This window comes from Carcharhinus amblyrhynchos, chromosome 6, assembly GCF_965287045.1.
Source record: "Carcharhinus amblyrhynchos chromosome 6, sCarAmb.v2.hapA, whole genome shotgun sequence".
NCBI classification, from domain to species: Eukaryota; Metazoa; Chordata; class Chondrichthyes; order Carcharhiniformes; family Carcharhinidae; genus Carcharhinus; species Carcharhinus amblyrhynchos.
Window position 1 is genome coordinate 90852549 of NC_137329.1, and position 24731 is coordinate 90877279.

General features: G+C 42.2%; 1 protein-coding gene across 1 annotated transcript in view; it reads left to right on the forward strand.

Annotated features, from left to right (window-relative positions):
• cacna1c (calcium channel, voltage-dependent, L type, alpha 1C subunit) overlaps positions 1-24731 on the forward strand; it is a 1035639-nt gene that overhangs the window by 419951 nt on the left and 590957 nt on the right. Inside the window, exon 7 of the mRNA XM_080190924.1 lies at positions 22360-22556. Within this exon, the coding sequence (XP_080047050.1) occupies positions 22360-22556 (197 nt within the window). The remainder of the gene's footprint in view (positions 1-22359; positions 22557-24731) is intronic.

Here is a 24731-nt window from a genome sequence, read left to right on the forward strand (position 1 = left end):
GCAAAATGGGTAAGAGGGCCAATCCATGGTTCACAAAGGAAATTAGAGATATTATCTGATCCAAGGCAGAAGCATACAGATTGGCCAAGATAAATAATAGTTCTGAGGACTGGGAGCTGTTTGGAATTCAGCAAAGAGGACAAGGGATTGATTAAGAAGTGGAAAATATGGTACAAGAATAAACTTGCAGGGAACATAAAGACCGACACAGAGTTTCTGTAGACATGTGAAGAGAAAGAGGTTGGTAAAGGCAAATGTAGATCCCCTACAAACAGAAGCAGAGAAATGTATAATAGGGGACAAAGAAATGGCTGAGCAACTGAATACATACTTTGGTTCTGTCTTCACAAAAGAGGGCACAAAACAGATACCAGAAATGTTGAAGAATGCAAGATTTAGTGTGAGGGAAGAACTGAGGGAGATCAATATTAGTAGAGAAATGGTGCTGGGAAAATTTATGGGAGTGAAGTTGGATAAATCCCCAGGGCTTGATAATCTACATTCCAAAAATGTACTCCTTTATCCTCTTGCCATCTGTCCTAAGCTGAGGTGTTTTTAATTGTTTAAAATAGACTATGGTGTATTTTCCCAAACCCCCAGTTTGTGAAGACTAATTTCTAAAGTGACTCCCAGAAAACTCTCTTTATGATGCAATAAGAAGATTGAAGTATTCACACATTCAAACCCGGGGATGATTGTAACTTCACACACACAAATATGCCAATAAAGTGGGGTTGAAAAGAGGAGTTTTACAGCTATGATTAAACTTAACAGAATCCTAAGAAACAGATGTCAATTCATGTGATTTCCAGAGTCCAGGATATCAAAGTTTAGATGGGTGGGGTAGGTGTTTCTTCACACCGTAGTTCCAGGTCTTGTGGATTCCTTGCTGAAAAAAGCAGTGCAAAATTTGAAGCAGATAGCAGTGCGATGAGATTGCTGTTCATAGACTTGGTCTGCTTTGCAGATCATGATGTGGGTATGCCGGCGTTGGACTGGCGTAAACACAGTAAAAAGTCTGACAACACCAGGTTTTAGTCCAACCGATTTATTTGATAATAGACTCACAAGCTTTCGGGGTTAGTCCCTTCGTCAGGTGAATGGAGAGTTCTGGCCTCAGACAGAGCATATAAAGCACAGACAGTTTAGAGATTACTGATTAGAATGCGAATTCTTACACCTAACCTGCTGTTCGAGACCTGAAGTGGCTGACAATGTGAGTGGAAGGAGCACTGATCACAGGTTAAAGAGATGTGTATTGTCTCCAGACAGTACAGTAAGTGAGGTTTTGCAAACCCAGGCAAGTCACGGGGGTTACAGATAGTGCGACATGAACCCAAGATCCCTGTTGAGACCGTCCTCATGTGTGCGGAACTTGGCTATCAGTCTCTGTTCAGCAACTCTGCGCTGTCGTGTGTCGTGAAGGCCGCCTTGGAGAATGCTTACCCGAAGGTCAGAGGCTGAATGCCCGTGACCACTGAAGTGTTCGCCAACAGGAAGGGAACAGTCTTGCCTGGTGATTGTCGAGCGATGTTCATTCATCCGTTGTCGTAGCGTGAGAACCTCTGTGTGAGAACCTCTGTGTGAGAACCTCTCCGGCTACATCGAGGGCATCCTGAAACCCATTGTACAAAGAACCCCCAGCTTTTGTCGCGACACTACGGACTTCCTACTGAAACTCAGCACACACGGAGCAGTTGAACCAGGGACACTCCTCGTCACAATGGATGTCTCGGTGTTCTACACCAACATCCCCCACAACGATGGCATTGCTGCAACTGCCTCAGTACTCAACGCTGACAACTGCCAGTTTCCAGATGCAATTTTACAACTCATCCGCTTTATCCTGGACCACAATGTCTTCACCTTCAACAACCAGTTTTTCATCCAGACACATGGAACAGCCATGGGGACCAAATTTGCATCTCAATATGCCAACATCTTCATGCACAGGTTCGAACAAGACTTCTTCACTGCACAGAATCTTCAACCAATGCTATACACTAGATACATCAATGACATTTTCTTCCTTTGGCCTCATGGTGAACAATCACTGAAACAACTATATGATGATATCAACAAATTCCACCCCACCATCAGACTCACCATGGACTATTCCCCAGAATCAGTTGCATTCTTGGATACACGCATCTCCATTAAGGACGGTCACCTCAGCACCTCACTACACCGCAAGCCCACAGACAATCTCACAATGCTCCACTTCTCCAGTTTCCACCCTAAACATGTTAAAGAAGCCATTCCCTATGGACAAGCCCTCCGTATACACAGGATTTGCTCAGATGAGGAGGATCGTGACAGACACCTCCAGACCCTGAAAGATGCCCTCATAAGAACAGGATATGGTGCTCGACTCGTAGATCGACAGTTCCGATGCGCCACAGCGAAAAACCGCACCGATCTCCTCAGAAAGCAAACACAGGACACAGTGGACAGAGTACCCTTCGTCGTCCAGTACTTCCCCGGAGCGGAGAAGCTACGACATCTCCGGAGTCTTCAACATATCATTGATGAAGATGAACATCTCGCCAGGGCTATCCCCACACCCCCACTTCTTGCTTTCAGACAACCACACAACCTCAAACAGACCATTGTTTGCAGCAAACTACCCAGCCTTCAGGAGAACAGTGACCACAATACCACACAACCCTGCCACAGCAACCTCTGTAAGACATGCCGGATCATCGACATGGATACCATCATCACACATGAGAATACCATCCACCAGGTACATGGTAAATACTCTTGCAACTCGGCCAACATTGTCTACCTGATACGTTGCAAGAAAGGATGTCCTGAAGCATGGTACATTGGGGAGACCATACAGACGCTACGACAACGGATGAATGAACATCACTCGACAATCACCAGGCAAGACTGTTCCCTTCCTGTTGGCGAACACTTCAGTGGTCACGGGCATTCAGCCTCTGACCTTCGGGTAAGCATTCTCCAAGGCGGCCTTCACGACACACGACAGCGCAGAGTCGCTGAACAGAGACTGATAGCCAAGTTCCGCACACATGAGGACGGTCTCAACAGGGATCTTGGATTCATGTCGCACTACCTGTAACCCCCGTGACTTGCCTGGGTTTGCAAAACCTCACTTACTGTACTGTCTGGAGACAATACACATCTCTTTAACCTGTGATCAGTGCTCCTTCCACTCACATTGTCAGCCACTTCAGGTCTTGAACAGCAGGTTAGGTGTAAGGATTCACATTCTGATCAGTAATCTCTAAACTGTCTGTGCTTTATATGCTCTGTCTGAGGCCAGAACTCTCCATTCACCTGATGAAGGGACTAACCCCGAAAGCTTGTGAGTCTATTATCAAATAAATCGGTTGGACTAAAACCTGGTGTTGTCAGACTTTTTATTATTGCAGATCATGATCAGGGGCTTCATATAAATAGGCCTTCGGGAGCTGAGATTTGTTGCATATGGCTTAGTAAACCCAGAGTCCTGCTGCTGGTCTTGCAAGTTGGAGATAAGTCAGCAGGTTGCTTATTTCTGAGTTCTCAACTCATTACTTAGATTCCAAAATGGTCTGTCATGTCATGTCATCGCCATCCTCCACAATGATTTAATAAATGAACATTTATCCTGTGTCTAGATATACGTTTTGTTTTATTGCATATGACATCCCAGTCATTAGCTTTTGAAAGAGTTAGTATCCAATTTAATAACCCTGTTCTGGGTAGCTGTTGTCTTGGTAGACCATTGAACTCTGCTAGAGGGGTAAGCTCATAAAGATGATGTTAATTTCCCTTCCATAGTTCCTATTTGAAATGGACCTTGATGGCCCTAGCTATGAGATGGTGGTTGTTGGCACTTCTGCATGCCTGGGTCTTGCTGAAACCTGATGGACCTCTCCCTCTGAAGGTTCTGGAAATTTTCAACAGCAAGAGTTCCACCGCCATCTTTGTGGAATCCCTCATATCAAGAATCCATTACAATCCATGAAACCAGAGGACCACAACGAAGAGAGAGACATTGAAACTTGTATCAGCTTCAAATTACACGTCATATGCTTTGATTTGATTTCTTATTGTGACATGTATTGGTATACACTGAAAACGAAGACAGTGTCTGGAATATTTATAAAAGCTCTTATTGTCTACTTAATTTGAAAGCCTCCAGTCAATGTGCATTTCTGAAATGTTAGGCTTCGCTTAAGGCTGACAACAGGACCTACACAAATATAGTTCCCAGCATAGATCAGTGGGAAATTAGAGCAGATTTTAACCTGCTATTATATTTGGAGAACACAGTTCCAAACTAATTTCCTGCCAGTGGGAAGCTGATTTTTTCTATCACACCAAATTTGGTACCCGTGCCTGTCATGGTTCCCACAGTTCAAAGGAATGGAAGATTCTTCCCATAGCTAGTGATTCTTCCAATAACAAGGAAGCATTAGTGACATGGGGAAAAACTTGATTACGCAGCAAGTACTTAGGATCTGGAAAGCACTACCTTGTGTGGTGGAAGCAGATTCAGTCAAAGCTTTCAAAGAGAATTGGATAATTGTCTGGAAAGAAAAACGTTTCAGGGCTATGGGGAAAAGCTGGTGAGTGAGCCGGCGTGGACACAACAGGCCAAATGGCCTTCTTCTGTGTGGTAACCATTCTGATTCACTGCATACATACATAAATATATTGTGCATAGGTTTATATGGTCAATTTCCAAGTTCATGCTGCTGGCATGAAGGGTCAACAACCAGCTGCACAAATTGGAAAATGATGAATATATTGCTTATGATTTTAACAGCTTGAAAATCTTGTTCAATCAGAGGTAACTGGATTTTTAACAGCAATATAAGCAATAATATTAGGTCTGGCCCTGTGAAGCGTTGTTAACTGTCTCTATTATGATCAATTACTAGATTTTTAAACTAAATCTTTTGTAAATAAGCCTTCTTAGAAATGCTTTTCTATGATATTTCAGCTTCTACCTTAATCTTATAGGTTCCAATCTTTATTTAGCTCTGTGTGAAGTTTTTAATTTAATTTTAGTGCTTTCCTTTTCTCACCATGCAAATTGCTAGATCTCTTAGCAAAACTTCTTTGAGCAGAAGCGCCCATGATTCATCACTAACTGCAAAATTCAAGCCATTATGTTGAATTAAATCAATTAATAGAAGGAGAAGCAAGTTTGAGGGTAATTGAAAAATTCAAGTTCTATAAGCCTCATTTCTTTTTTACGAGTCCTTTGTTCTGATATCTTTTCACTTTGAAACAAGAGTAAAGAGAGATAACGGTTTAGATCTTCTAAGCTGCAACAATGATTATCAGATCAATGCTGCGCTTGTCACTTCCACCATCTTGAAGCTGCTGTGCATTTCTGAGAAGTGTGTCCAGATAGGTAATTGGGTGAGGCTGATAAATTAGTAGGTGGGTCAGATGGGTGAGTGTGTAGGTGGGTGGGTGAGAGGGAGGAAGGTTAGTGGATGAGATTGGTAGGTAAGTGGTTAGGAGAAAGCTGGGTGAAATGGGTAAGTTGATGAGGTGGGTCAGAAGTAGCAGGTGAAAGAGTGAGCAGCCGGGGCTGCCATCAAGTTAGAGTGCTAGGCAGATTGGTTTGACAGATCATTGGTTTGGGTCATGAGGGTATTCGGGTGGTCAGGATAGTGGGATTACGTCAGGAAGACTGGAAGGTAATTGAAGTCAGTGATGGGGGGTGGGTTGGGTGGTCTGGAAGGTAGTTTGGTTGGGAAGAGTAGTAAGGTTAGGGGGCAGTACAAATGATCAGGATGGGTAGTCGGGTAGTAGTTGGTTTGGATTGGTAGTTTGTTTGGGTTGCTGGGGTTAGTAAAGTTGGAGGTTGGTCAGGTGATTGGACAGTCAGATTGGGAGGATAGTCCGGTCAATTTGGGAGGTTAATTGAGTCGGGTCAGGAGAAGTAGTCAGGTTTGGGGAGGTAGGGGTAGTTGGTTGGTCGAGATAGTGGTTGGGTTGTGGAGTTAGTTGTGTCAGGAGTGGCAGTCAAGCTGAGCAAGGTGGATGGATATTGGGAATGGTAGTCAGGTGAGATGGTTGTCAGGTAGTTGATGGAGGTTGGATTGGGTCGAGAGGAAAGGTCAGGCAGGGCATGTGGATGGGTAGCAATGTGATCTGGAAAGATAGTCGGGGGAGGTGGTTATGTCAGAGGGATTAGTGGGGTCAGGTTAGGGGGAGTAGTTGAGTGGTCATGAGAAGAGTCAGGTTCTAGAATACTTGGGTTGGTTATGAGTAACTGAATGGCCGGGGTAGTCAGGTTGGGTGACTCGTTCACTTGTGTTATGTTGTTGGGATGTTAAAGTAGATTTTAATCTGTTGCAGAATTGTTCAAAGTCTTTGATTCTAACTCTGAGTTGGAGTCATCCGTAAAGGTTCCAGGGAGCAGAGGAATTCCCTATTGGAAGTTGAAACATCTGGGCAATTCCCATGCAGATTCAATAATCTGGAAACTGAAGGGTTTAGCCTATTATAGATGAAGATTAAAATGTCATATATTTGGAATGACAAAATGTCTTCCTTACTCTGAATTTTATGTATTTTGTTCCTCTCTTAGCAATTTTGAACTGCAGTTTACCAAAATGATTATTTTGTATTAAATTTCATAAATAGAGATTTAGCAGTGAGTCATATGGAAGTACTTCAATCAAGCTTGTTTATCACATTATTAATTGGAAAAGTGACATTAGTGATTTATAAATATGTTTGGAAACCCAATATTGAAATATCTCCTCCAATTATTTCCAAACATCTGTTATCCTTCATAATATCTATTTGGAAATAGTTAAGTTTTATGATTCTCATTTGGCTCTTATGGTCAAGATATTAGTAATATAGGACCAAAACAACAGAGCATCAAGCACACATACTTGTATATTTTAAGTTGAATTTTAGCAGTGGACTCCCAAAATTTTGAGATAGAAATTTTGTTGGGGCTACCAACATTCTTTGTTAAAGAGTAAACTCGGAAGCAACTTCTGGTGACCACACATATACAGCGAAATCTGGAAATCAGGAAACTGATATCTGAGTTGCCCTCCTCTAGCAGAAGTTTCATTATAATAGCATTTTGCTGAGAAATGTGGCATTCAAGGGTGTCAGATTGTATTAGTTACATGATAGTTGCCCACTATAAACATATCAGAAAATATTAGGTCTTAATCATTCAAGATTAAATTACCTTAACATAATCAGTTGTAAGAGGTTCAAGGAGGGAATTTCAGAGTTTAGAGCCTAGGCAGCTGATTTGGCTACCAAAGATAAAGCAATTAAATCAGGATGTTTAGGAAGCAAGAATATTGTGGACTTGAGGAGATTACAGAGTTAGGAAGGCCAAGGATATGGAAGGATTTGAAAACACAATGTGAATTTTAAAATCCAGGTGTTGCCTAACTGGGAACCACTGTAAGTCAGCGAGCATAGGGGTGATGGGTGAATGGAACTTGATGCAAAAAAGGATGTGAACAGCAGAATTTTGGATAACCTCAAGTTTACAAAGGGGAGAATATGGGAGGCCAGGCAGAAGTGGGTTAGGATAGTGAAACCAAGAGGTAGCAAAAGCATGGATGAGGATTTCAGCAACTGGTATATTGAAATATATGTATCCTCATAATGTTTTGAACTGTTTGCCCTTTAGTAATCAAAGAATGCTTGATGATTTGCTAGCCTGTGTATTTCCAAAGATATTTATCATTATTTGCTCAGCAATACATTGTAATACTGAGAGAGTCATCTGGTTAGTAGCATGAGTAATTCATCATGATATCATTTTCTTAATAATACACGTGTCTACTATAAATTCTACTTCCAACCTGCCTGCTTATGGAAATAAGTTTCTATCATTGTTAAAAAATACACAGATGGCGTTCAATCAATGTAAACAAACTTAATCTATCATGGAAGAAGAGCAATGAAAAAAATTGCATGAGCAGCTAAATGGCAATCTCCCTCCTTCCCAAACAAAAGAAGTCTGAACTGCTTAAAAAATTCTCACAATTATGTTACAAGCTGATTAGATTGATAGTTGTATATACATGTTCTTTTCTTCCATAAGCACTGTAGACAACATAATTACATTCATTGAAATAATATGTTAAGTTTGGAACTAGATGTGCCGAGGACCATTTTCCTATCTACAGATGTTATCACCACTGAGCTCATCAAACTTTGCTCTGAAATCTTGTAACTTTTCCAGGAAATAATTTGTGAATTCATTCTTGCCATACATTGTACCTTGATCAGCTTTACTAAATCTTCATGCTGTAACATCTGTTTATCGAAGTCTTTCAACTTCTTTAGTGCACATTGAGACAGTCAGTCAGATTAAGCGTTTCTGGTTTGCAAATTTAAAAATAAACAGATGTCATCCAGGCCACAACCTAAGTTGATGTTCTAATTTAAAAAATTATCCTAGAATGCACCAATGACCAAAGCATGTAAAACATTGTTTCACATGTCATAAAAGAAATGAGGAATGTGCATATTACATTTGATACCAGTATTTAATTTATTTTTTAATCTTAAATTGCTTTTCTGCCCGTCTTCAGCTTTCTGTCCACAGACAAATAACATTTTCTGATCAAGAGACTGAATATATACCTTCTAAATAATCTGTGCCACATCTGAGCCTGCTTCTGGAAAGCTTGGAGCTCAGGTAGGAGGTTATTTCTTTAGAACAGGCTTGTCCAACTAATGGCTCATGGGCCAAGTTGCAGCCCCTCAAGGCTTCTGAACTCATGCTGCCAAATTTATTGGACGTTCAACTGATTTATATTTGAAAACTGCTGTAAAGCTATTCATCCAATCACTGGTTGGTTCACAGAAACAAGAAGCAGGAGTAGGCCATTCAGCCTTTTGAACCCACTCCGCCATTCATTTTGATCACAGCTGATCTTCGAACTCAGTATCCTGTAAGGCTCTCCCCACATATCCTTGATCCTTTGGCCCCTTGACCTACATCTAATTATTTTTTGAAATCAGACTACATTTTGGCCTCAGCTACATTTTGTGGTAGTGAATTCCACACATTCACCACCTTCTGGGTGAAGAGATTTCTCCTTGCCTCAGTTCTAAAAGGTTTACCTCTTATCCTGAAGCTATGACTTCCTAGTTCTGGACTCCCCCACTATTGGGAACATTCTCTCTAAATTTACCCTGCCTAACCCTGTTAGAATTTTATAAATTTCTATGAGATATCCTCTCACTCATCCAAATTCCAGTGAATATAATCCGAACTGACTTAACCGCTCCTCATATGACAGACCTGCCAATCCAGGAATCAACCTAGTAAACCATTGTTGTACTCTCTTGATAGCAAGGACATCCTTCCACAGATAATGACATCAAAATTGCACACAATACTCCAGATGTGGCCTGACCAATGCCCTGTGCAATTGCAGCAAAACATCCCTATCCCTAAACTGAAATCCTCTTGTTAGGAAGGCCAACATACCATTTGCCTTCTTTACTGCCTGCCGTACCTTCTCACTTTCAGTGATTGATGTGTGAGACCCCAAGATTTCACTGACTATCCACCTCTCTCAATATACATTCATTCAAGCAATAATCTGTCATCCTATTATTGCTACCAAAGTGGATAACCTCACATTTATCCACATTATACTGCATCTGCCATGCATATGCTCACACACTCAGCCTGTCCAAATCACACTGAAGTACCTCAGCATCCTCCTCACAGCTCATCCTCTCACTGAACTTTGTATCATCTGCAAATTTGGAGATAATACATTCAGTTTCCTCTTCCAAATCATTAATGTATAAATGTGAACAGTTGGGGTCCTAGCACAGATCCCTGTGGAATCCCACAGATCATTGATTGCCAATCAGAAAAACATCCATTTTGCCAAATCTTTGCTTCCTATCTGCTAACCAGTTTTCTATCCATTTTGAGACATTCCCTGCAATCCCACATCCCAAGTTCCTCCCTGCATTTGCTGCTGAATGAACCTATCAGCAGCAAATGTAGAGTTGAGTTAGCCTGTCATTAGACGAGCAGCAAACAGAGGGAAGGTAAATTGCTAAAGTAGGTTTCAGGGCCCCAGAGAACGAGAATGGGGATGGTGCAAAAGCAGGACCTGGAAAACACACAGCAGGACCCAGGAAAGGTGGAGCTTGGCTTGAGAAAGGTGGAGAAGGAGCTGGGAGAGCTGGAGTATGCAGAAGGTGGAGCAGAGCCAGGAAAACAGGGTGGAGCCTGCAAAAGGTGAAATGGGACCCGGGAAAGCTGAGGCAGTGCCTGGAAAAGTCAAAGCAGGACCATGAGAAGGGGGAGGTGGAGAGGAGGGAGAGAGAGAATTGGGGGCGACAGTGGTGAGTGGAATGGAAAAAAGGGATGGGATATGGGAGGGGAAAGTACAAAGTGAGGAAAAAGGAAGGGGAGAGAGTAAGTGGTCGGGAAATAGTGAGGGGAGGCGAGGGAGGAAGTGAGAAGGGAGTAGGGGAGTGAGAGCAGAAGGAGAGAAAGACTTTCCCACCCTGATTGCCCCAAAAGCACCTCCTAGGCATTGGGAAAATTCTGCCATTTGATTCATTATGATCGATCTTAAAAGAATCCCCCCACCTCCTATCATCCTCCCTCCCTCGCTTTATCCTCCCTCCCTCCTTCTCTCCTAATGTACACTCCTGCATGTGCACATGACACTGTTCCTCACCATTGTTTGTTACATTTTCCCTGGTCTGCTAATTTCACATTGCTGCTGATAAAACTGCTGACTAAAAATGAGTACGAGAGATTTTTATTTAATTGATTCATGGGATTGGAGCCTCACTGGCTAGGCCCGCATTTCTTGCCCATTCCTAATTGTCCTTGAGAAGGTATTGACGAGCTTCCTCAAGGAAAGAAAGAAGGAGGAAGAGGTAGGTGCATATTATGGGGAAAAAGACATGAAATACATGGGAGGAAGTTGACTGAAGTTTGATTGAAGAAGGATAGAGATCAAAGAGGACTATAGTAGTTTGATTGCAGAGGGATCCTCAGACTGTAGGCTGGGAATTAGGGTCAAAAGACAGAGAAACAAACTTTGACAATTGGAATTATGTGCATGCTTTGAGGAAGTCCAATGTTGAATAGCTTACTTTCAAAATAAAACTATAAATCCTCTTGGAAATTAAGAAATTATGTTTAATTGTTTGCCAAAGAGAGATTCTACAACAAGAAAAGTGCATACTTCAGCTCAGGCTGTCCAAAAAAGGAGTAGATAGGATGCTTTGGCAGCTTATGTACACCCACATTTATGGCTAAGTTTGATGTTTATGTGTTCTTCTTGTACTAAGTTTAATTTAAGTATTTAAAGTGAGATAGAGTCATGGGGTGAATGCCTTGGCATCACTCAACCACACATTGACCCAAGTCCTTTGGAGATGAAGGGGGCAGGATTTTCCGGCTGCCCCATGCTGAAACCAGAAAATCCCGACCGAGGTCAACAAACCAATTCCCATGCTAAGCGGGGGGTGAAATTTGCCCCGAGGTGTCTACAGCTGTCTCCATTAGGAATTTAGACTATTCATGTGGGTCCCAGAATCAAAAAGGTGTTTTGAATGTAAAGTTAATTAGTTGAAATCTCTATGTGGGACATGCCAAGGACACCACTTTGCCTTTGAAACAGATTGCAGGGAGATTTTTGTTTTGGGTTTATCTGTGCAATTTCTCACAGAAGCAGTCAGCTTGAAAGCAGCTTTGAGGGTTGAATGACTGAGTCCGAAGTTGTGGATCAGTAGAAGAGGGCTATATGAAACCAAATACATTTTCTAGTTTAGAGTCATGAATAAACAATGCAGTGAGGCCTACAGTTCAGCTGAGTGTCCATAATTGAGAGGTGCTTAAGAAGTTTAGGAGAGTTGCCTAGCCAGATACTGGTGGAATGGCCCTAGGAAATTTTAGACCTTGGAGACTAGTGGAAGCACTGAGGAGAATTAAAATGAATTCCTGCAAGCTGTGACACACATCCAGAAGAAATAAAAGAATTTAGCATCCTGTAAGGTACAGGGAAATGCATGGATGGAAATAGAAATAGAATGATGAATGACATGTTGAGAGTTTCTGGCTTAAAATATAAGTATTTATACAAAATTGTATTTTATTCATAATACTGCTTTTTAACTCTTATGCAGTAAAAATTTCTGTTTAAGACATGAAATCTTGTGGTGTAATTCTTTCAGTTATAACTGGAATTGCAAATTTCTTATAAATGTTATTGGTCTTCACTGGGATAATAACACTTTCCCTATCCATTCTGCCAAAATGCTTCACTTTATACTTCTTTCAATAAATTCCATTATCCATTTATCTGTCCATTCTGCTGGCCTATCTGTGCCCTGTTACAGTTGATTGGTATCATCATTGTTGTCAATCACAGCTCCAGGTTTGGGGTCATCAGCAAATTTTGAAATTTTGCATTGTATTCCAATATCCAAGTCATTTATGCATCTAAAAATGCAGTGGGAGTAACTATCACAATTATATGCTGGAACATTCATTTTTCTGTAACATGATTGGATTGAAATAACTTTGTGGAATGAGATTGTGAGAGGATTAAAATTAGGGAAAGTTGTTTTAACATGCTGAATCACCAAAGGAAGAAGTAACTAATTCGAATCATAAAACAATACACAGCATTATCAATGTGCAAATCAGTCAGCGAGTTGAAGCAAGAGTTGCCCTGTGAAATGTGTGTTGACAGATGATTCAGGCCAAATTGAGATACTCTGCCTTAACTACCTGAAAATGGCATCTCTTGATTTTACCATGATTTTCACGAAGCAGTTATGTTTTCAGTTATGTGCCCACGAAACTCACCACAGAATAAGTAGTGATAAGTCGCTTATATGCACTCTTAATGATTTGATAATTGTAAATGACTGCCATTCATTCTCTCTTCCCCAAAAAGTAAACATTTTTTTGTGTGGATTCTCAACCCTTCAGGTTATGAGTTGTTTTGGGAGATTTTGAAAATGTCACATTTTAAGTATTTATTCTTACTTTTCCTGTTTCCTTTTCTCTCTTGCTTAATCCATTCTAATTCCCTTTTGTTTACGTCTCTTTCTACACATGATTTAATTCACCTACTCTAATTCATCTCCTTCCTTCAATCTTCCCCTGTTTATTTCTTAATCCTTAAAATTAATTGGTTGAGGAGATAGGCTTTCCTATATTTCATCAAATGTGTGATACCTTGTTGCCCTCACTGTGCCTTTATCAGCAACTTTGTGGGCAATAAATTTTAAAACATAAATGTGCACTATCCAGCTTAACTAACAGGCACACCTGATTGCAGAAAGAAATGGCCAAAGCTTAGAAATTACTGTGTATGTATGTGAAAGCAAAATGTGTGTTTGTTTATTGGCAAATATCTCTGAGGACCTTGGTCCTATCTCAACCAAACTTGGTGGGATGATACCTTGAGCCATCAAGCATGTTAAAGAGCAGTTACAGGTGAACTAGTTGTACCGGGCAGTGGGGAACTTTGGCCTAGCACTGTGTCTCTGCTGACTCCACAACTCAGACATGCTTTTGTCAACCTTAACCATGTATTCCAAGAAGGAATGGAACTAATTTACATCATAAGTCCTTGACTTTTTTCATATTTCTTCTTTTTCTCTCATTAGTTCATATGGATTATGTTCTGAGACACTCCGAATTATTACTCATTAAGGGAAAGTGATAAACAGTATGCAGAACCAGGAAAGATAAAGAAGCTAGAGCAAACAGTCAAAATGTTGACAGAAAGTGCAGGCAACTTGAGAAAAGGAAGAGGAAGAGGCTAGAACAAGAAATTGACAGTGAATAACTGCAAGATGCAAGATGAACAAAATATGTAAGAGGTCAAGACTCATTAAAGAGTGTTTCATCGAGGGTCCTCATCATAATTATGAGTCAGATCCAGAAAATTTTCTTGTCAGTAGATCAGAGATATGTGAATAATGGTAATGCAACAAAGTGGAAAAAAGAGCCACCTTCAATTTAGTATACAAGTAGTAAAGTATGATTGCAACCTTTGGATGAGCCATTTGATCTAGTTCTTCTTATAGGAACAACAACATCAAAATACTACTTGAAAAACATCATGAAATGTAACAGCTGAGTAGGATCCAAGAAATCTCTTTATTTTGATTCTCGGGACATCTCTGCATCTGCCTGCTGTGGATCATCAGCAATGAGGTGGTCACCAGTGAATAACCCAGAAGCCTATGTACGAGGTGTCAGTATTTGTGTCAGTGGAGAGTGCGGGTGGCAACTGTGACACCTCTCCAGTGCTATATTCCAAGATACTTGCCTCAGAACTGTTCGGGTTTGATGTCTCCAAAGACTGAGATCGGTCAGTCTACCTATTGACCTATAAGGGAATTGAAAGCATAATGATAGTACTTACATAACTCACATGAGACTGGCACCATGGCTGTTGAGAGTTCTCATATTTGTCTCTTGCCCTCATCCTCAGTACAGATGTGGTCCTGCTACTCTCCAGCCAACTCAAGGGCTCTCTCCTTGAATGGAGTAAGGGTCTTCAGCTCTGGCACACCAGCTGGCTGTGCCCGCTCTAGCCGATTGTCCTGCAGTGAGACAAATAAAGAGAGTGTAGGCATGACAGTCAGTTGGTAATGATGACTAGCATGTGATTGGTGAGTGGGAGCTGGGATTTGATGAGGAGAGGAACTGCTGATGTGATAAGGAACAGTATGGGAGGCTTATATTGGGATCCTGTAAGATGGCAGTGAGTGAGTTCCCAGTCGAAGTGTGATGGATGCATGTGTGGTGACAGATGAGAAGGGTGACTTACCCTGGTTGCATGAAGGAGGTCATTCCTCTTCTTCCTACACAGTATTCCTATATGCCAGTGGGTTGGTACTCACCAAAGCTGCCACTGTCTCCCATGTGGGATTGATGACTTTTCGGGCAGGCCATCTACCTGTTTCAGTGAAGAGAGTATCCCACCATTGCTCTACCTATCTCGCATCTTCATGTGTGTTCCCTCCAAAAACCTTGGGGCTGACTTCTTGGCCCCACGATTGGAGTTGGAACAAGTACTGGGGAGTGCTGAGGGGTTATTTAAAAGGTGTGCTCTCCTGATTGATGAGTTCCAGTGATGCTGGGGGGAGTGAGTCAGAGGTAGACTGCCAAGAGTGCAACATGAAACTTGTGGAATTTTTATTTTTTATAGTGCCTGAAAATACAGCGCAATTTGTCGCCAACAGGCTGGTGAGATTCTCTCCTGTTTACATAAGAACATAAGAACATAAGAACATAAGAAATAGGAGCAGGAGTAGGCCATCTAGCCCTTCGAGCCTGCCCCGCCATTCAATAAGATCATGGCTGATCTGTCGTGGCTCAGTTCCACTTTCCCGCCCTCTCCCCATAACCCTTAATCCCCTCTCTTATCAAGAACCCATCAACCCGCTTCTTAAAAATATTTAGCGAGGCAGCCTCCACCACTTCAACGGGCAGAGAATTCCAGAGATTCACCACCCTTTGAGTGAAGAAGTTCCTCCTCAACTCCGTTCTAAACCGCCCCCCCTTTATCTTGAGGCTGTGCCCCCTAGTCCTACTGTCTTTTTTGAGCGGGAAGAGTCTCTCCACCTCTATCCTATCCATCCCATTCATCATCTTATACGTCTCAATGAGATCTCCCCTCATTCTTCTAAACTCTAACGAGTACAAGCCTAGTTTATTCAGCCTCTCCTCATAGCTCAATCCCCTCAACTCCGGTATCAGCCTAGTAACCCTCCTCTGCACTCCCTCCAGGGCCAAAATATCCTTGCGCAGGTGCGGCGCCCAAAACTGCACACAGTACTCCAGCTGCAGCCTCACCAATGCCCTATACAGCTGCAGCAAGACCTCCCTACTTTTATATTCAATCCCCCTCGCTATGAAGGCCAGCATCCCATTCGCCTTCCTGACCACCTGCTGCACCTGCAAGCTGGGTTTTTGCGACTCATGCACAAGGACCCCGAGGTCCCTCTGCACCGTCGCCTGCTGCAGTTTTTCGCCACTTAATTAATAGTCCTTCCTACCATTCTTCCTACCAAAGTGGACCACCTCACACTTGCCAACATTAAATTCCATTTGCCATTTCCTGGCCCATTCGCCCAGCCTATCTAGATCCTTCTGCAGACTCTCCACACCCTCCGCACAATTTGCCTTTCCCCCAATCTTGGTGTCATCAGCAAATTTCGACACCCTGCACTCGGTTCCCTCCTCCAGATCATCTATATAAATGGTAAATAGCTGAGGCCCCAGCACCGACCCCTGGGGCACCCCACTAGTCACCAACCGCCAATCCGAATAGCACCCATTGACCCCCACTCTCTGCCTCCTATTTGACAACCAATCCTCTATCCACGCTAACACCCTACCCCCAACTCCATGTCCCCTGACCTTCTGCAATAACCTCTTGTGAGGTACCTTGTCAAACGCCTTCTGAAAATCCAGAAAGACCACATCCACCGGCTCTCCTCTATCCACTGCCCTAGACACATCCTCATAGAACTCCAGTAAATTTGTCAGACACGACTTCCCTTTAATGAAACCGTGTTGCGTCTGCCCTATCAAGCAATTCCCTTCAAGATGCCTCGCAATTTCCTCCTTAATGACGGATTCTAACATTTTACCTACCACAGACGTTAAACTAACCGGCCTATAATTCCCCGCCTTTTGCCTGGCACCCTTCTTAAACAACGGCGTAACATTAGCCGTTTTCCAATCTTCCGGCACTTCCCCGGAATCCAGCGACGTCTGGAAAATAACCACCAAGGCATCCACTATAACCTCCGCCATTTCTTTCAGAACCCTCGGATGCATTCCATCCGGTCCTGGGGACTTGTCCACAATCAGCCCCTCCAGTCTGTCGAGCACCACCTCTCTAGTAACAGTAATGTCATTAAGACCCTCCAGTCCTACCACCTTTCCATCGCTAACACCCGGCAAATTATTCACGTCCTCCTCCGTGAAGACAGAAACAAAAAAGTTTCTCAGTGAAATTGACACTTTGCCAAAATATAGGGAGATTCTGCCCATAGTATAGTTTATTGTCTATTGTACCTGTGTTGTTCATCCATCATCGTCGATGAGGACCTCAACACTATTAGTCATGTTGAGGCTGGATGCGGTGTGTCCAAAGATGACTGATCAGGCCAATTTGGGCACGGAATATCCTGGCACATATTGGGCAGACTTGTGTAGGCACTATAGTTGTTGTGCTCGTGGCTCTGGACTTGTGCAGCTCGCACTTAAGTCGTAAGCTTGACAGCCCTTGCAGATGAGGCAGCGCCAGGTAGGGCAGTTTTGTGCCAGCATTTCCCATGTGGTTTGTCTATGTCAAGTGACTTCAGGGAGGCCTTGAGTGTGTCTTTGTAACGTTTCTTCTGCCCTCCATGCGAGCGTCTTCCAGTCGAGAGTTCCCCAAAAAGGAGCTGTTTGGGTGTGCGCTCGTCTGGCATACGGATGACACGACCTGCTTGCCAGGTCTGCGCTCTCATCAGCAGTGTGTGGACTGATGGTAGACTTGCTCCAGAGAGAACTTCAGTGTCTGGTACTTTGTCTTGCCATCTGATGCATAATATTCTGTGAAGACAAGTCATGTGGAAATGATTGAGCTGACTTTCATGCCTTTGATACACAGTCCACGTTTCACAGGCATACAGGAGGCTAGTGAGTACCATGGTGCTGTAGACCTTCAGTTTTGTTGCTGGGCTAATTCCTCAACGTTCCCATAGAGTGGAGTGCAGTCTACCAAAAGCAGAACTTGCCTTTGCTATTCTGCAGTTAACTTCTGTATCAATAGTCACTGCTTGGGAGAGAGTGCTGTCAAGATAAGTGAACTGGTCCACTGCCTGTAGTTTCTGCCCTTTGATTGTGATTATGGGTTCTGCGTACAGTGCATGAGGAGCAGGCTGGTGCATGACTTTGGTTTTTTTAGTGTTAATGCTGAGTCCAAAGTTGGCACAAGCAGTAGAAAATTTGTCCATACTGACTTGCATCTCTGGCTGTGAGCGAGTAAGAAGTCTCACAACACCAGGTTAAAATCCAACAGGTTTATTTGATAGCAAATGCTATTAGCTTTCGGGTCTTTGCCCCGTCATCAGGAGAGCCCCGAAAGCCAGTGGTGTTTGCTACCAAATAAACCTGTTGGACTTTAACTGGTGTTGTGAGACTTCTTATGGTGTTTACCCCAGCCCAACGCCGGCACCTCCACATCATGACTGCCATCTCAGCCAGTATACAGGGTGCAGTCATTGGCAAAGAGGAATTCTCTCAGGACAGTCTCCTTCACTTTGGTAATAGCTTGAAGTCTTCTCAAGTTGAAGAGCTTCCCATCCACTCTGTACTTGAGGCTGATTCCAGCAACACTGTCCTGGAAGGCGTCATTCAGCATGGCAGTAAACATCATGCTGAACAGTGTGGGTGTGAGCACACATCCCTGTTTGACACCATTGATGACTGGGAATGCCTCAGAGGATTCTCCGCCATCCAGTACTCTGGCCATCATGCCATCATGCAACTGGCATACCAGCTGAATGAATTTGGGGGCGCAGCCGAACTATGACATGAATCTCCACAGGCCTTGTTGGCTGACAGTGTCAAAGGCTTTCGTGACGTCAGCAAAGATTGTGTAGAGCTCGCAATTCTGCTCCTGACACTTCTCCTGAAGTTGGTGCGCAGCAAAAATCATGTCAATAGTCCTGCGACCTTTGCGGAAGCCACACTGTGACTCTGGAAGCAAGCCCATCTCCAGATGAGTGACCAGACGATTTAGCATGACTCTTGCAAGGATTTTTCCTGTGATGGAGAGCAGTGAGATTCCTTGGTAGTTGTGGCATACTTGCCCTTCCTCTTATAGAGGTGTATGATGGAAGCATCTTTAAGTTCCTGAGGAATGGATCCTTGCTTCCAAAAGGACTGGAACAACTAGGTGAGGTTCTCGATAAGTACAGGACCAGCAGCTTTATAGATCTTTGCGGGCATGGCACCTGCCCCTGGGGGTAACTGGATAACTGGCTGACAGCTTTCGTGACTTCGGCTACTACCGGTGGGTCATCCATGGCACTGTTGATATTGACCTGGGGAATCCTGTCTATTGCCTCATTGTTAATAGATGATGATTGGTTGAGGACGGTTTCAAAGTGTTCAGCCCATCTCTGCAGGATCTGAGCCCTCTCTGTAATGAAAGCTGTACCATCTGTACTCAGGAGGGGGGAACTCCCGAGAGATTGAGTTCCGTAGAGAGTGTTGAGAGCTTCATCGAACCATTTCAAGTTGTTTCTGTCAGCGTATCCCTGCATTTCATCTGCCTTGGTGCTCAGCCAAGCATCCTGCATTTCACGCAGTTTTCTCTGGACTGTCCTGCAAGCACTGGTAAAAGCATTTTTCTTGGCAGCTGATGATGGGTCGTTCTGACAGGCCTGATGAAGATGGTGCTTTTCAACAAGTAGAGCCTGTATCTCCTCATCATTCTCATCGACCCAGTCATGCTGCTTGCGGGTAGAGGGCCCGAGCATCATCGGTACGGATGAATGGACAACATCCCTGAAGCATTCCCAGTTGCCCTCAGCGCTGCCTGTGACGTGTAGGTCAGCAAGCTTGATTTCTAAGTCTTCAGCCAGTGCTGAATCAATGCTGGGATTCTTTAGCTTGGCTGCTTTGATTCTTTTCATAAACTTGCTTCCTTGTGGTCGCCTCTTGGATCTGATGCAGAGCCTCATTTTGGAGACAATGAGCCTGTGATCTGTCCAGCAGTCAGCACCACACATGGCCTCAGTTACTCTTACATCTTGCCTGTCTTTTCTCCTGACAATGACATAGTTGATCAGATGCCAATGCTTAGAGCGGGGCTGCATCCAGGAGGTCTTGTTACAGGTAGGCAGACGGAAGGTTGTGTTGGTGATGAGGAGGTCGTGTGTTGCACAGGTCTTCATTAAGAGTAGGCCTTTACTGTTACACGTGCCCACTCCATGTCTCCCAATGACTCCCTACCAGATTGCAGAGTTACATCCTACTCTTACATTGAAATCACCAAGCAAGATCAGCTTGTCGGTACTGCTCACTGCTGATAGTAGGGCGTCTAGTTCTTTGTAGAACTTGTCTTTCATCTCATCTGGGTTGTTCATTGTGGGGGCATAGGCGCTGATCAGGGTGGTTTGACTTCTGTAGTGGAAGCTGTAATGTCATAAGCTGGTCATTCACACCCTTGGGTAGACGAGCAAGTTTCTGAATAAGGTGACTCCAGCATCACGACGCTCATTGCTGCCGTCACCGCTCCAGAAAAAAGGGCGCTTTGCCCACCCTTTGTCCCCACCTGGCACTCAGCTCTCAGCTGTGGCTCCCCATAGCTGTTTGCATGCAACAGCGGCCAAACCGCGGGCAATGACTTCAACAAGCCAGCTAAACCAGGTGAGGGTAGCTGACGGGTCTCAATCCTCGGTGAGATAGAGAGATGTCTATTCCAGCATGCGGAGACAGACTCCAGTGGATTGAACGAAGGTATATGGGGTGTCAGGGAGGGGTAGTGGGGGAACATGTCACGTCCTATTGTACCTAAGCAGTAATGAAAGATCAAGAGATGGAGGTGGTAAGTAACAGGAGGCTAATATTTCATTACAACAGTCACAAAAGTTCAACACATGGTGTTGAAATAGTCAAGGATGAAACCAGAGAGTCCAAGGAATCTCATTAGACTCATCATAACTCATCCAAAGAATGAAGAGCAGCAATCACAAATTTCCCAAACATTAGAATGTTGGAGGAAGTTAAGATCAAAATTGTATGATGCAGAAATGATTTGGTCAGACTAAATCTTATGTACTGTTTATACTGCGACACAAGATTGGAAAAAAAAATCTTTACAATGCCCACTTTACACAAGAGGCAATAAAAGAATGATCTTCTCCTTCAGTATCTGACCTTCAGCTAATTGCCACTGGGATGACATTACCAGTGATTGTGAAGGTTATCACAGCTATGAGCTGCTATGAGAGGAAGTAACTGCAATATCAATTAATCTGCAGTTCAGGCAGTTGATACATTGCTACACTTAGCTTAGCAGCTGACTAAACATCTGAGGTGCCCTCCAGGCACTTGTTTGCTGGTCTTCCTTTGAACGTACCAAGTGCCTTTTCTCATCCATGTTCTGTGATTCACTACTTTATAATGGCTATCTAAATCTCCTGAATTAGATTGGCATTTAATGCTGATTTTGCTATGGATGAATTAAGTTATTGTGGGTAAAACTAAATTACTGTTGGTGCTGGAAGCTGAAATAAAAACAGAAAATCTTGGAAAATCTCAACAGGTCTGACAGCATGTGTGGAGAGAGAATAGAGTTTATAAGTTTTTCTTAATAAGTTTATTTATTATGTCACAAGTAGGCTGAGACAACATCTAACATCTAAAAATACCCCCAGCTCGAGTTTCAGGAAACTCAGCTTCTGTATCTTATTAATGAACATTTTATCAACCTGCAAATGCCACCACGTACCAGCATGGGAGTAGATTATTCTTTGATAGAATAGAATAAACAGAACTTCTGACTTGCTTACAACCAGCAAGACCTCAATAACTTTCCTAGATCTGGCATCAGAAGTCCTGAGCTGCATAATACCAAGCATAGACACTACTTAAGAAACTTACCAGATGGTAGCTGGGTTGAATGTAACCCAATGGGGCCAGCTAGCATGAAAGATGCAGAAGCCTGTGCACAAAACTATTTAAACTAGGGGCAATCTCATAATATAGTTGTAATATAATGTACGTAATTCCAGTTGCTGGGTGTTCTTTCCCAGTGGGTGTTGAACGATAGGTCCGTATAACAAATATAATAATGATTTAATTGGCCTTTTCTTCCCAGTTTGTTTCTTCTCCTCCCTCAATGTTAGAAAATAAATGTTGTTGCTCCACTTCCTCAGCACTTTCAAGTTGTCTTGTGCCAGCAGTAACTGAAAAATATTGAAGTGAGTTAGCCTTACATTTTGGGATAAGAACAGCTCATTCAAGTACAAGTATATGGAACACTGAACTGCCTCAGCAATGTTGCATGAGTATGTCATATGTTTCATGAGTGCAGATGGTGTTGTCACAGGACAAGAACTTCAAGATTGGTATCTAACATGTAAAAACATTTTTACAACTCATAACCCACTTGGACATAAAAAACTTTGTGGTGCTATTTTTGTGATTCACCCAGTCTGAAATTAAATTGCTTAGCATAAGTTTCAGATTAGTACAGTAGCATTTCATCAGGTGTTAATAAATCATTTAGAATCATGATTCTACAGGTGTTAATAAACTTGTTATCATAAAAAGCTGATGTATGTCATTAACCTATTGTCTTGTTTAATCTTCAGAAACAATTGCTGGAGAGGAACTTGCACCCTGTAGCTTAAATGTTGGACATGGTCGTCGATGTTCAAATGACACGTTTTGTGAAAGTGGATGGGTTGGTCCCAATGATGGAATCACTAATTTCGATAACTTTGCCTTTGCTATGTTAACCGTATTTCAGTGTATCACCATGGAAGGGTGGACTGATGTCTTATACTGGGTAAGTATTACAGCAGAAACTGAACAATGAAATAAGATGTGGGGGAAGGTGAGTTAAATAAACTGAAATAATTTTGTGCATGGCATGTTTTATTTGACTGCAAGTTCCCTAAATGATTCTACGTGTGCCATTTTCAACACAGGACATTTTAAAGTTTGTGCTTAATGCATGTTAAGTTTGATAAGGAGGTAAATTGAAATATTGATTGCAGTGTCTAACTGTATTTTACACATTTTTATAATATGCTTGTGTTAAAAGAGCTACTATTTATACAAAGTTCTTTTTTGTAACCAAAAACATTTAGTACTCGTTTGTAGCAATTCCTCTTATTTTTGCTTTTGACTGATAGCATTCTAAATTAGATTCCAAGTCACTAGTAAAAATTATGTTATCAACAGCAAAGCTGTTGCCAGAACTGGATTCTTTGTTTATTTCATTGATCTTCCTTCCTCTGTTATATCTACCTCCAGAATTCCTGATGTATTGATGGCATGGTGGCACAGTGATTAGCCCTGCTGCCTCATAGTGCCAAGGACCTAGGTTTAGTTCTGGCCTCGATGACTGTGGAATTTGCATATTCTTTCAGCGTCCATGTAGGTTTCCTCCGGATGCTCAGGTTTCCACCCACCATCCAAAGATTTGCGGGTTAGATGGATTGGCCATGCTAAATTGCCCCTTAGTGTTCAAAAGATGTGTAAATAAGGTGGATTAGCTATAGTAAATGCGAGATGTTACGGGAATAGTTGGGGAGGGTTAAAAATGCCCTTTTTGAGTGTGAGTACAGACTCAATGGGCCAGATGGCTTCCTTCTGCAGTATAGGTCGTCCTTTCCCTATCTATATCTTAATATTCATAAACTTTCTCTGTTTATTCAATTCTCACATTTTCATATTTTTATTGTCTTTTGTTCTCACTGCTATTTGCAATTTCAATTCTGTCTTCTATTAAATCCTCAGGGTAATTTCCCAGTTATCAATTCTTTATCATTGCCTTGCCTTCCAATTTCCCAGCTGCTGAAACCTCTTGATTCTGTATGTTTGACTTGCTATCTGCAACTTTTCTGTGCTGGACTATCCTGCAATTTTATGCTTTTCATAGCCACTGTTTCACATAGTTCAAAACTTCTTTTACATCTACTATTTTCAGTAATGTTGCCACTAACCTAAATCTGTGATCAAGAACAGGGAGTAACAAAGGAATGTAGTGGCCCATCAGATTATATTATTCATCAGATTAAAGTAAATAACAAAAAGAATAAAGAATAAACTAAAATGGAAAGAGTTAGATCTGCAGGTAGGATAGAGGGGTGATCAAACTTCATGTTTGATCAATTTGGGCAATAAGAGTCTTGACCAATTTCATTATGACATGCATTTCCACCTTTGTTTATTTTGCCAATGAGAAGTATAAAGCAATGACCATGTGTATTTAACTAGTGTGTTTCAGTAGGAGTAAGGAAAATATATACACCAAATGATCATATTCAAAATGTTAAAAAGAGTGTACAAGCAGGTTCTGAAATAATTCAGATGCACAATTCTTTAAAAGTGGAAATACGAGCTTACAAATTTATAAAGAACCAATGGAATTTTAGGATTTATATATAGAGTACAGAACATCAAAGCAAAGAAATAATGTTCATTTTAAACAAGTCATTTGCCTATGTTTGATGTTGATTGCTTTACTTTAGACAATATGATCATGGAGATGGCACAGAAAATATTTATTAAGTTTTTACCAGGATTGAAGTGCTTATTATTAGGATACAGGAAGAAATGGTGCTCTTGTCACTGGAACAAATAAGACGAAGAAGATCTAATAGAGATATTCAAATTTAAGAAGGGTTTGACAAGGTAAATTGTGAAAATGTGTTTTCACTAGTTAATGGGTCAGTAACAAAGGAAAAGGCTAGGAATTATTTTGTGACTTCATGTTAGGATGTGAAATTCCCACTCAGAAAAATCTATTGGTAATAAGATAGGTGAATGATACTAAGCAGGAAATACTTTCATAATAGCCAACATAGGCATAATGGGCTGAATGATTATCCTTGCAGAAAGTAAATAAATGTCTGAGGGAACGGACTCCACAAAGCACTCCCTTGTACTGCATACTGGTTATTTACGGACTACAACCTTGAAGACATGGGATTCCCTTATCATTGCAGGCTTTAAT